This window comes from Euprymna scolopes, chromosome 7 (genome assembly GCF_053919585.1).
Source record: "Euprymna scolopes isolate OS-2025 chromosome 7, ASM5391958v1, whole genome shotgun sequence".
Classification (NCBI taxonomy): domain Eukaryota; kingdom Metazoa; phylum Mollusca; class Cephalopoda; order Sepiida; family Sepiolidae; genus Euprymna; species Euprymna scolopes.
Genome location: NC_136488.1, coordinates 110,421,459 through 110,435,648, shown reverse-complemented (window position 1 = coordinate 110,435,648; position 14,190 = coordinate 110,421,459). Strand labels below are relative to the sequence as shown.

Below are 14,190 nucleotides of genomic sequence, written 5' to 3'. Positions count from 1 at the left end.
GCAGCAAAAGTGATCAAATCAAAGTGGAGTACTGCACATTACTTCCATGCAGCAAAAGGGTTCAAATCAAAGTGGAGTACTGCACATTACTTCCATGCAGCAAAAGTGATCAAATAAAAGTGGAGTACTGCACATTACTTCCATGCAGCAAAAGTGATCAAATCAAAGTGGAGTACTGCACATTACTTCCATGCAGCAAAAGTAATCAAATCAAAGTGGAGTACTGCACATTACTTCCATGCAGCAAAAGTGATCAAATCAAAGTGGAGTACTGCACATTACTTCCATGCAGCAAAAGTGATCAAATCAAAGTGGAGTACTGCACATTACTTCCATGCAGCAAAAGTGATCAAATCAAAGTGGAGTACTGCACATTACTTCCATGCAGCAAAAGTGATCAAATCAAAGTGGAGTACTGCACATTACTTCCATGCAGCAAAAGTGATCAAATCAAAGTGGAGTACTGCACATTACTTCCATGCAGCAAAAGGGTTCAAATCAAAGTGGAGTACTGCACATTACTTCCATGCAGCAAAAGTGATCAAATCAAAGTGGAGTACTGCACATTACTTCCATGCAGCAAAAGTGATCAAATCAAAGTGGAGTACTGCACATTACTTCCATGCAGCAAAAGTGATCAAATCAAAGTGGAGTACTGCACATTACTTCCATGCAGCAAAAGTAATCAAATCAAAGTGGAGTACTGCACATTACTTCCATGCAGCAAAAGTGATCAAATCAAAGTGGAGTACTGCACATTACTTCCATGCAGCAAAAGTGATTAAATCAAAGTGGTGTACTGCACATTATTTCCATGCAGCAAAAGTGATCAAATCAAAGTGGAGTACTGCACATTACTTCCATGCAGCAAAAGTGATCAAATCAAAGTGGAGTACTGCACATTACTTCCATGCAGCAAAAGTGATCAAATCAAAGTGGAGTACTGCACATTACTTCCATGCAGCAAAAGGGTTCAAATCAAAGTGGAGTACTGCACATTACTTCCATGCAGCAAAAGTGATCAAATCAAAGTGGAGTACTGCACATTACTTCCATGCAGCAAAAGGGTTCAAATCAAAGTGGAGTACTGCACATTATTTCCATGCAGCAAAAGTGATCAAATCAAAGTGGAGTACTGCACATTACTTCCATGCAGCAAAAGTGATCAAATCAAAGTGGAGTACTGCACATTACTTCCATGCAGCAAAAGTGATCAAATCAAAGTGGAGTACTGCACATTACTTCCATGCAGCAAAAGGGTTCAAATCAAAGTGGAGTACTGCACATTACTTCCATGCAGCAAAAGTGATCAAATCAAAGTGGAGTACTGCACATTACTTCCATGCAGCAAAAGGGTTCAAATCAAAGTGGAGTACTGCACATTATTTGCATGCAGCAAAAGTGATCAAATCAAAGTGGAGTACTGCACATTTCTTCCATGCAGCAAAAGTGATCAAATCAAAGTGGAGTACTGCACATTACTTCCATGCAGCAAAAGTGATCAAATCAAAGTGGAGTACTGCACATTACTTCCATGCAGCAAAAGGGTTCAAATCAAAGTGGAGTACTGCACATTACTTCCATGCAGCAAAAGTGATCAAATCAAAGTGGAGTACTGCACATTACTTCCATGCAGCAAAAGTGATCAAATCAAAGTGGAGTACTGCACATTATTTCCATGCAGCAAAAGTGATCAAATCAAAGTGGAGTACTGCACATTACTTCCATGCAGCAAAAGTGATCAAATCAAAGTGGAGTACTGCACATTACTTCCATGCAGCAAAAGTGATCAAATCAAAGTGGAGTACTGCACATTACTTCCATGCAGCAAAAGGGTTCAAATCAAAGTGGAGTACTGCACATTACTTCCATGCAGCAAAAGTGATCAAATCAAAGTGGAGTACTGTACATTACTTCCATGCAGCAAAAGTGATCAAATCAAAGTGGAGTACTGCACATTACTTCCATGCAACAAAAGTGATCAAATCAAAGTGGAGTACTGCACATTACTTCCATGCAGCAAAAGTTATCAAATCAAAGTGGAGTACTGCACATTACTTCCATGCAGCAAAAGTGATCAAATCAAAGTGGAGTACTGCACATTACTTCCATGCAGCAAAAGGGTTCAAATCAAAGTGGAGTACTGCACATTATTTCCATGCAGCAAAAGTGATCAAATCAAAGTGGAGTACTGCACATTACTTCCATGCAGCAAAAGTGATCAAATCAAAGTGGAGTACTGCACATTACTTCCATGCAGCAAAAGTGATCAAATCAAAGTGGAGTACTGCACATTACTTCCATGCAGCAAAAGGGTTCAAATCAAAGTGGAGTACTGCACATTACTTCCATGCAGCAAAAGGGTTCAAATCAAAGTGGAGTACTGCACATTACTTCCATGCAGCAAAAGTGATCAAATCAAAGTGGAGTACTGCACATTACTTCCATGCAGCAAAAGGGTTCAAATCAAAGTGGAGTACTGCACATTACTTCCATGCAGCAAAAGTGATCAAATCAAAGTGGAGTACTGCACATTACTTCCATGCAGCAAAAGGGTTCAAATCAAAGTGGAGTACTGCACATTACTTCCATGCAGCAAAAGTGATCAAATCAAAGTGGAGTACTGCACATTACTTCCATGCAGCAAAAGTGATCAAATCAAAGTGGAGTACTGCACATTACTTCCATGCAGCAAAAGTGATCAAATCAAAGTGGAGTACTGCACATTACTTCCATGCAGCAAAAGTGATCAAATCAAAGTGGAGTACTGCACATTACTTCCATGCAGCAAAAGTGATCAAATCAAAGTGGAGTACTGCACATTACTTCCATGCAGCAAAAGTAATCAAATCAAAGTGGAGTACTGCACATTACTTCCATGCAGCAAAAGTGATCAAATCAAAGTGGAGTACTGCACATTACTTCCATGCAGCAAAAGGGTTCAAATCAAAGTGGAGTACTGCACATTATTTCCATGCAGCAAAAGTGATCAAATCAAAGTGGAGTACTGCACATTACTTCCATGCAGCAAAAGTGATCAAATCAAAGTGGAGTACTGCACATTACTTCCATGCAGCAAAAGTGATCAAATCAAAGTGGAGTACTGCACATTACTTCCATGCAGCAAAAGGGTTCAAATCAAAGTGGAGTACTGCACATTACTTCCATGCAGCAAAAGGGTTCAAATCAAAGTGGAGTACTGCACATTACTTCCATGCAGCAAAAGTGATCAAATCAAAGTGGAGTACTGCACATTACTTCCATGCAGCAAAAGGGTTCAAATCAAAGTGGAGTACTGCACATTACTTCCATGCAGCAAAAGTGATCAAATCAAAGTGGAGTACTGCACATTACTTCCATGCAGCAAAAGTGATCAAATCAAAGTGGAGTACTGCACATTACTTCCATGCAGCAAAAGTGATCAAATCAAAGTGGAGTACTGCACATTACTTCCATGCAGCAAAAGTGATCAAATCAAAGTGGAGTACTGCACATTACTTCCATGCAGCAAAAGTGATCAAATCAAAGTGGAGTACTGCACATTACTTCCATGCAGCAAAAGTGATCAAATCAAAGTGGAGTACTGCACATTACTTCCATGCAGCAAAAGGGTTCAAATCAAAGTGGAGTACTGCACATTACTTCCATGCAGCAAAAGTGATCAAATCAAAGTGGAGTACTGCACATTACTTCCATGCAGCAAAAGTGATCAAATCAAAGTGGAGTACTGCACATTACTTCCATGCAGCAAAAGTGATCAAATCAAAGTGGAGTACTGCACATTACTTCCATGCAGCAAAAGTGATCAAATCAAAGTGGAGTACTGCACATTACTTCCATGCAGCAAAAGGGTTCAAATCAAAGTGGAGTACTGCACATTACTTCCATGCAGCAAAAGTGATCAAATCAAAGTGGAGTACTGCACATTACTTCCATGCAGCAAAAGTGATCAAATCAAAGTGGAGTACTGCACATTACTTCCATGCAGCAAAAGGGTTCAAATCAAAGTGGAGTACTGCACATTACTTCCATGCAGCAAAAGTGATCAAATCAAAGTGGAGTACTGCACATTACTTCCATGCAGCAAAAGTGATCAAATCAAAGTGGAGTACTGCACATTACTTCCATGCAGCAAAAGGGTTCAAATCAAAGTGGAGTACTGCACATTACTTCCATGCAGCAAAAGGGTTCAAATCAAAGTGGAGTACTGCACATTACTTCCATGCAGCAAAAGTGATCAAATCAAAGTGGAGTACTGCACATTACTTCCATGCAGCAAAAGTGATCAAATCAAAGTGGAGTACTGCACATTACTTCCATGCAGCAAAAGGGTTCAAATGAAAGTGGAGTACTGCGCATTACTTCCATGCAGCAAAAGTGATCAAATCAAAGTGGAGTACTGCACATTACTTCCATGCAGCAAAAGTGATCAAATCAAAGTGGAGTACTGCACATTACTTCCATGCAGCAAAAGTGATCAAATCAAATTGGAGTACTGCACATTACTTCCATGCAGCAAAAGTGATCAAATCAAAGTGGAGTACTGCACATTACTTCCATGCAGCAAAAGTGATCAAATCAAAGTGGAGTACTGCACATTACTTCCATGCAGCAAAAGGGTTCAAATCAAAGTGGAGTACTGCACATTACTTCCATGCAGCAAAAGTGATCAAATCAAAGTGGAGTACTGCACATTACTTCCATGCAGCAAAAGGGTTCAAATCAAAGTGGAGTACTGCACATTACTTCCATGCAGCAAAAGTGATCAAATCAAAGTGGAGTACTGCACATTACTTCCATGCAGCAAAAGTGATCAAATCAAAGTGGAGTACTGCACATTACTTCCATGCAGCAAAAGGGTTCAAATCAAAGTGGAGTACTGCGCATTACTTCCATGCAGCAAAAGTGATCAAATCAAAGTGGAGTACTGCACATTACTTCCATGCAGCAAAAGTGATCAAATCAAAGTGGAGTACTGCACATTACTTCCATGCAGCAAAAGGGTTCAAATCAAAGTGGAGTACTGCACATTATTTCCATGCAGCAAAAGTGATCAAATCAAAGTGGAGTACTGCACATTACTTCCATGCAGCAAAAGTGATCAAATCAAAGTGGAGTACTGCACATTACTTCCATGCAGCAAAAGGGTTCAAATCAAAGTGGAGTACTGCACATTACTTCCATGCAGCAAAAGTGATCAAATCAAAGTGGAGTACTGCACATTACTTCCATGCAGCAAAAGTGATCAAATCAAAGTGGAGTACTGCACATTACTTCCATGCAGCAAAAGGGATCAAATCAAAGTGGAGTACTGCACATTACTTCCATGCAGCAAAAGTGATCAAATCAAAGTGGAGTACTGCACATTACTTCCATGCAGCAAAAGTGATCAAATCAAAGTGGAGTACTGCACATTACTTCCATGCAGCAAAAGGGATCAAATCAAAGTGGAGTACTGCACATTACTTCCATGCAGCAAAAGTGATCAAATCAAAGTGGAGTACTGCACATTACTTCCATGCAGCAAAAGGGTTCAAATCAAAGTGGAGTACTGCACATTACTTCCATGCAGCAAAAGTGATCAAATCAAAGTGGAGTACTGCACATTACTTCCATGCAGCAAAAGTGATCAAATCAAAGTGGAGTACTGCACATTACTTCCATGCAGCAAAAGGGTTCAAATCAAAGTGGAGTACTGCACATTATTCCATGCAGCAAAAGTGATCAAATCAAAGTGGAGTACTGCACATTACTTCCATGCAGCAAAAGTGATCAAATCAAAGTGGAGTACTGCACATTACTTCCATGCAGCAAAAGGGTTCAAATCAAAGTGGAGTACTGCACATTACTTCCATGCAGCAAAAGGATTCAAATCAAAGTGAAATCAGAGAAAAAAGAAAAAATGTTATAACATGAGGGATTTAGAAGAAAAGAAATATTATGATTACTGGTAGGATTAAGAAGAGAAAAAAGAAACATGTTATTATTACTACTGGGATTAAGAAGAGAAATAAGATAAAACTTTATGATACCTGGTGGGATTAAGAAGAGAAAAAAGAAATAATATAATGATGACTGGTGTGATTAAGAAGAGAAAAAATAAAAAATATGGTGACTGGTGGTATTAAGAAGAGAAAAAAGAAAAATATAATGATGACTGGTGGGATTAAGAAGAGAAAAAAATATTATGATGACTGGTGGGATTAAGACGTGAAAAAAGAAAAATATGGTGACTGGTGGGATTAAGAAGAGAAAAAAGAAAAATATGGTAACTGGTGGGATTAAGAAGAGAAAAAAGAAAAATATAATGATGACTGGTGGGATTAAGAAGAGAAAAAAATATTATGATGACTGGTGGGATTAAGAAGTGAAAAAAGAAAAATATGGTGACTGGTGGGATTAAGAAGAGAAAAAAGAAAAATATGGTGACTGGTGGGATTAAGAAGAGAAAAAAGTAAAATATGGTGACTGGTGGGATTAAGAAGAGAAAAAAGAAAAATATGGTGACTGGTGGGATTAAGAAGAGAAAAATGAAAAAATATTATGATGCCTGGTGTGATAAAGAAAATAAAAATAAAAAATATAATGATGACTGGAATGATTAAGTAGAGAAAAAAGAAAAAAATATTATGGTGACTTGTGGGAGTTAAGAAAAAATAAAAAAATGTTATGATGACTGGTGGGAGTAAGAAGAAAAAAAAAGAAAAATATTATGATGACTGGTGGAATCTGAAGGGAAAAAATGTTGTGATGCCTACTGGGATTAAGAAGAGAAAAAAAAAAAAATTAATGATGACTGGTGAGATTAAGAAGAGGAAAAAGAAAAAATGTTATGGAGACTGGTGTGATAAAGAAGAGAAAAAAAGAAAAAATGTTATGAATACTGATGGGATTAAGAAGGGAAAAAAGAACAAATGTTATGATGACTACTGGGATTTAGAAGAGAAAAAAGAAAAACTAATATGATGACGAGTGGGATTAACAAGAGAAAAAAGAAAAAATGTCATGATGACTGTTGGGATTAAGAAAAAAAAAAAGAAAAAATATAATGATGACTGGTGGGATTAACAAAAAAAAAGAAAAAATATTATGATGACTGGTTGAATTAGGAAGAGAAAAAACGAAAAATATAATGGTGACTGGAGTGATTAAGAAGAGAAAAAAGAAAAAATATAATAAAGACTGGTGTTATTAAGAAGAGAAAAAAGAGAAAATATTATGATGACTGGTGGGATTAAGAAGTGAAGAATAAAAAATATGATGACTGGTCGTATTGAAAAGAGAAAAAATAAAAAATAATGCGATGACTGGTATGATTAAGAAGAGAAATAAGAAAAAATGATATGATCACTGGTATGATTAAGAAGAGAAAAAAGGAAAAATTCTATGAGGGCATGGTGGATTAAGAAGAGAAAAAATAAAAAATAATGTGAGGACTGGTGGGATCAAGAAAAGAAAAAAGAAAAAATATTATGATGACTTGTGGGAATAAGAATGGAAAAAAGAAAAATTTTAATGATGACTGATTTAATTAAGACGAGAAAAAAGAAACAATATTATGATAACTGGTGGGATTAAAAAGAGAAAAAATAATGTGATGACTGGTATGATTAAGAAGAGAAAAAAGAAAAAAATGATATGATCGCTGGTATGATTAAGAAGAGAAAAAAGGAAAAATTCTATGAGGGCATGGTGGATTAAGAAGAGAAAAAATAAAAAAAATAATGTGATGACTGGTGGGATAAGGCAGAGAAAAAATAAACAATATTATGATGACTGTTGTGATTAAGAAGAGAAGAAAGAAAAAATGTTATGCTGACTGATGGGATTAAGAAGAGAAAAAAACAAAAAATATGATGACTGGTGTGAAACATGGATGAATATAATGATGGCTGGTGTGATTCAACAGAGAAAAAATAAAAAATGTAGCTGGTGAGATAAAGAAGAGAAAAACAAAAAAATATTATGATGACTTGTGGGATTAAGAAGAGAAAAAAGAAAAAATGTTATAATGAATGATGGGATTAAGAAGAGAAAAAATTAAAAATATTATCATGACTGATAGGATTAAGAGGGAAAAAAGAAAAAATATAATGATTGGTTGAATTAAGGCGAGAAAAAAGGAAAATATTGTGATGACTGTTGGGATTAAGGAGAGAAAGAAATATGATAACTGGTGGGATTAAGAAGAGAAACAGGAAAAATATTATGATGACTTGTGGGATTAAGAAGAGAAAAAAGAAAAAATGTTATGGTGACTGGTGTGATTAAGAAGAGAAAAAAGAAAAAATATAAGGATGACTGATGGAATTAAGATGAGAGAAAAGAAAAATATTATGAGAGCTGGTAGGATTAAGAAGAGATAAAAAGAAAATATGTTATGATGACTGGTAGGATTAAGAAGAGAAATAAGAAAAAATATGATGACTGGTGCAGAGAAAAAAGAAAAAATATTATGATTACTGGTGGGATTAAGAAGAGAAAAAAGAAAAAATGTTATGATGACTGGTGGAATTACGAAGAAAAAAAAAGAAAAATATTATGATGACTGGTAGGATTAAGAAGAGAAAAAAATTTAAAAAATTTATGATGACTGGTCGGATTTAGTACAGAAAAAATAAAAAATGATGTGATGACTTGTGGGATTAAGAAGAGAAAAAATATATATAATGATGACTGGTTTAATTAAGAAGAGAAAAAAGAAAAATGTTATGATGACTGGCGGGATTAAGAAGAGAAAAAAGAAAAATGTTATGATGATATCCAATTATACCTGTACTGTATTGTACTTCATATAAAAAATGACGTTACTTGTATCTACATTGAATATACATCTTAACCCTCTTGCTTATATAATATTCAGAGCTTGGCCAACAAATTTTTTAGCTAATTCTTAATATCAAGCCACTCTGTAACAGGCTATCCTATTCCTAAGCCAACATAAAAAAATTTAATTATGAATTTAAAGAAAAATCTTAAACCATTAACTCCTTCCAACAAACCTGTTGCAAGTATAGATGCTTTCACTGCATGAACTCTTACTCACCCCCTCCTCCAGTAACAATGAAATAGCAATGTCCCTTAATCACTTTGAGGAGTGTCATTTTTCAGTAGATATATAACCTTTACAAACTAACCCAGTAACATTAACTACCCATGCGGGATCGCAGAAATACCTGGATTAGGACCCAGGCGCGGGGAAAACCCTCTCAGTGCTGATGGACCCGTAATCTTCCCAGGTCATCTATCTAGGAGAAGGAAAACTCTGAAGCTAAATCTAAGAGGAGGGAGGCTTCTCCAGACTTGGATAACAATCTTCCTAGAGTTGATGACTCAAACAAATCACCGGTCTGCAAACATAAACTGCTTAAGGAGTAGATGCCTTTTCATAATCTTCTTTGCCTATTAGCTAGGCATAGAGGTTGAATCACAGGGATTCGACAGAAACACACAGTGGTCGATCTTGTTTTCTGACTAGGGCGATGAACGCCATTTTCTCCACTCCCGGCACATCCCATCCCTCTAAACTGGGTACATGGGAGTGCTTGAATGCCATAATGCCAGTGCAAGTAGATTAGGTTGACCATCATCTGATGGGTTGAGGGTACCGGATTGACAGTTCTTGGCTGTTGTTCACGACTACCAGTACAGGAGCCCTAACTCTTTGGTAGCGCTACGAGTGCCTGCTCCATCAACAGTTGAATAATATCGGGATGTTTATAGTGCCATGTCGTGCATGGAAAGGAACCCTGCACTCATCTCCGGTGGGCTTTCCTGAGGCTAAAATCCTAGTAGATGGAAGGTCAACTGATGGTCTACTTGTGTTGCATGTCTGGTATTCTGCATAACCACTTGTTCAGCACCCCTTGTCTAAACTGAAACTCTTAAAAAAAAATAACAGTACAATCTAAAACTACGCTTAAACCAGAACAAAACTCAAAGAAAACCAAATTGCTTCCTCCCTTGAGGCTTGCATTTATGAACATCCGTGGGCTTAGAACTAATTTGAATGATGTTGAAGCAAATCTAACAAACACCCTGGATATCTTAGCACTAAGGGTTAGTCAACCTACACTCCTCCATCCCCTCTAACTACTTTAACATGCCCGAATATCTCCCACTCTGCTGTAAGGACTCTGACAGATATATGCACCGGCTTGGAGTCTATATTCGAAACACCCTCCCCTTGACTAGAGAAACAAAACTAGAATCTGACGATCAAGCCTTTATGTGCTTTAGACTTAACATGCAACATAACATTAGTTACTTTTATTTTCTCTACCACTCTCCCTCGACCCAGGACTGTACCCTAATAAACAAAGTCTCTGACAGCATAGATACAGCACTTTCCCTCAACACTAGCACACGTGCATATATTTGGTGACTTCAATGTCCACCACAGCAACTGGCTTGGATTTTCTACTTACACAGATGCAGCTGGTAGCACAACACATAGCTTCTCTATATCTCATTCCCTATCACAGATGGTTACGTTTCCAACTCGTTTCCCAGTCCAGCAAGAACAACACGCATTACTTCTAGGTCTGTTTCTGACCACAGTTCCCGATGATTTTGTTAGGAAATCCCACAGCCCACTTGGGAACGCTGATCATGCAGTGATAATGGTTGAAATCGCCCTAAACTCTAGAGCCAAAACTAAAGAGGCATTACTCAAAACGAGATATTATAAAAAGGCTGACTGGGAAGCCATCAGGAATCTCATCAGAGACGCCCCATGGTGAAATATCTTTTTACTTGCTGCTGAACAGTGCGCAAATGAGACCACTGAATGGTTCAAAACTGCAATTGAAGCACATGTTCCCACATGGAAATTTTATAGCAAGCCCTACTCTCCCCAGTGGTTTACTTCTACTTGTGCAGCTGCCATTGTGAAAAGACAGCATGCGTACCACAGATTTAACCGACATAAGACCAGTTCAAACAGACAGAAGTATATAGAAGCCAGAAGTAACTGTAAGAAAGAAATAGCGACAGTTAAGAGAGAATTTACTGAAACAACCAAAAAACGCATCAAAGCACAGAAATTAGGAACCCGTGACTTCTGGAAAATCTACAACAGTGTAGTAAATAATGGGCAATCAACAATTCCCCCACTATCCAACAATCATGAGGTTTTTTGCTCAGCAACCGAGAAGGCTAACATTTTTGCCAGTCAGTTTGTCTCCAACTCCACACAGGACCCTGCTAACCACCCCCTACCTAACTTTCCTTTGCAGGCAGATGCCACACTAGATGATCTGAAAATCACCCCTTCTCAGGTGCATGCTATCATAAAAAATCTTGACACTTCAAAAGCATGTGAACCTGATCTCATCCTGGCTGTGCTATTAAAAAAGTGCTCCGCCGAAGTAGCTCCAGTTCTCTCCAAACTTTACAACAAATGCCTTAATGAATCTTGCTTTCCTGCCTGCTAGAAACTGCTTCTGTGGTACCAGTTTTCAAGAATTCTGGTGAAAGAACTGACCCAGTAAATTATCGCCCCATTAACCTCTTCCCACTTTTCGCCAAAATATTTGAGTCCATAATTAACTAAACTCTAGTCCATCACCTTACAGATGCTAAACTTCTGACCAACCAACAATATGGATTTAGGAAAGCCCGTTCCACAGCAGACATCCTAACTGTACATATATACCATTCACTGGACAAAGAAGGGGAGGGTAGAGCGGTAGCTCTAGATATATCTAAGGCTTTTGACAGGATATGGCATGAAGGTCTTCTCAGGAAAATCAGATCATACGGTATCACTGGAAGAATACTTAACATAATTATATCCTTTTTAGAAGAGAAAAATTCAAGTTCTCTTCAACGGTCATACATCTAAACAATATGATATAAATGCGGGAGTGCCTCAAGGGTCTATCCTTGGACCTCTATTATTCCTAATATTCATAAATGACCTTCTTGACAAAATTGTCTATGAGATAGGTATATATGCTGATGACACCATGCTCTATAACAGACATGACAGGAAAACAAATGAACACATATCTAAAGAAGTGGCAGAAACACTAGATGATGACCTCCAGTCTGTATGGGGACAAAATGGATGGTCATATTCAATGCTGCCAAGAGTAAACTTGTTTCCTTCAATAATTACAGAAACCTTCTCTACCACCAATAGCAATGGCCAAAGACTCTTTGTCTGAAAGTACATCTTTTAAACTCCTCGGCCTAACATTCACAGAAAACATGAGTAGGAACAATTACATTGAGAACGTTGCCAGGACCACTATGAAGATGGTAGGTTCTCTCTACTGTGCTAGAAAGCTACTAACGCTCAAAAGTATCCTGTACCTCTATAAGGCCACCATTCGCCCATGTATGGAGTATTGTTGTCATATTTGGGATGGTGCATCTGCTACTAGTGTCTTGCTCCTAGACAAGGTCCAAAAGAGAGTCGCTAACTTGATAGGTCCTGAACTGTCATCTAAGCTTCAGCCTCTGTCCCATCGACGAAATGTAGCATCCCTCTGCCTGTTCTACAAATACTTATCCAGTTAATGCTCAGACGAACTGGAAGCACTTGTACCTCCGCGACGTAAATACCCCTGCCAAACCCGACAAGCAGTTAAATCCCACTCCTTCACAGTAGATATCCCTAGATGTAAGAGAGCCTTCTACTCCAGTAGTTTCTTCCCCAGAACCGCTAGACTTTGGAATTCCCTCTGGGATCTTACTTCCCCAACTGTACTGACATGCAGAAGTTCAACATGAACCGACATCTTGCTGCCCAACTTCCCACATAGTACCCCTGTAGATTATGTCCCTAATAGTAGCTCACTACATCAAAGTGGCAATGTGCCTTGTCTGGGATGAAAATGAAATTTAAACATAAAAAAATTGCCTAAAATTGATTTTTGAGTTTTTCAGAAAAAGTGAAATTCAATCGGAGAAATTCTCTACCCATGATGAATAGTATGAGAGTGACTTTCTACAATTCGGAATTGACAATTCTTTTAGTAGTGTGAGTCTGTCTGGATAAGGACTGATTGCTCCATTTTCCAATAGGTGCCCTAAAACTTGAGTTTGGTTTTACCACATTCATATTTTTCAGGGTTCAGTTGCAGATTAAGACGATAGACAACTTTTTCAAATGCTTTTATATTTTTGTCCAATTCTTTATAAGTGTTTTCTCTAATGACAATGTCATCTATGTAGGCAGTTGTTTTCACCATCCAATGATGTTGTTCTACTATTCCATTTTCTCCAGGCCTATAGGCTGCCCTGTAATAGCTTCTTAGCTTCCATTTTTTTAGCATCGTCTGGAGAACTTCTGAGCGAAAAACAATGCCATTGTTCATTATCACCTCCTCAACTGGACCTTATTCAAGCATCAATTTTTCCAATTCCTCTGCAACTGAATATGTTGATTCCACACGTAACTCTCTCCATATTGCCAGTCTTCCAGGACTACAATCAATCATTGACAAGTATGCTCCTCCACGATAGTGCATTATGTCTATTATTAATCTTGTTTAATTCTTCATAGTCCCAATCTCACTAGGATCACGTACATTCAGGGCAGGATCCATCGATTGATATCAAAGGCAATTCCTAACCACTTTTTGAACTTCCTCCCATTTTATATTTGGATCAACTTTCTGCACCAAATATAATGTTCTTTCCACTCCGATGTGGTGCATGCCATGCAACTATTCTAGTTCACCAATTCCTAAACAGCATATCGGGACCTCTTCTTTCTCAAGTAACCACCGTTGTTATCCATGTTAAAACATCTGCTTTGTTTCTCTTTGAAGGCACAAACACTACCTTTATCCGTAGTTCAAATTCATATATTAACTCTCCAAGTATCCCTAATCTCCATTTTACAATCACTTCTCCAGCACCCTTTGTTCGTATTCTTCCACTCTCTTCCACTGTAGCATTTACCCAACTTAGTACCATGGCTGAATCAGTTCTTATTTCGATTTCTCTAGGCCCCATTCATAGTTAAATTGATTTCTTTCAAAACGGCGTCTAATTCACCCACATTAATATGATTATAATTGTTAGCTTTCCTCAACTATGCATATCTTCCGCCACCAAGCCATCAATCTCCATGACCACACCGGTTGCAATATTACATCACACCACTCTTATTTTTGTTTTGGGTATGTGCCAAGCTCCAGTAACAGGGTCATTTTTTCCTACATCAGCTACAATGTC

The 14,190-nt window shown here is 37.8% G+C and overlaps 2 protein-coding genes across 10 annotated transcripts in view; both read left to right on the top strand.

Moving 5' to 3' along the window:
* Window positions 1-14,190, top strand: part of LOC145279885 (ketohexokinase-like) — a 376,201-nt gene that overhangs the window by 220,771 nt on the left and 141,240 nt on the right. The window lies entirely within an intron of this gene.
* LOC145280169 (uncharacterized) overlaps window positions 1-14,190 on the top strand; it is a 49,066-nt gene that overhangs the window by 31,991 nt on the left and 2,885 nt on the right. The window contains exon 3 of the mRNA XM_080131933.1: window positions 1,963-3,465. Within this exon, the coding sequence (XP_079988059.1) occupies window positions 1,963-3,465 (1,503 nt within the window). The remainder of the gene's footprint in view (window positions 1-1,962; window positions 3,466-14,190) is intronic.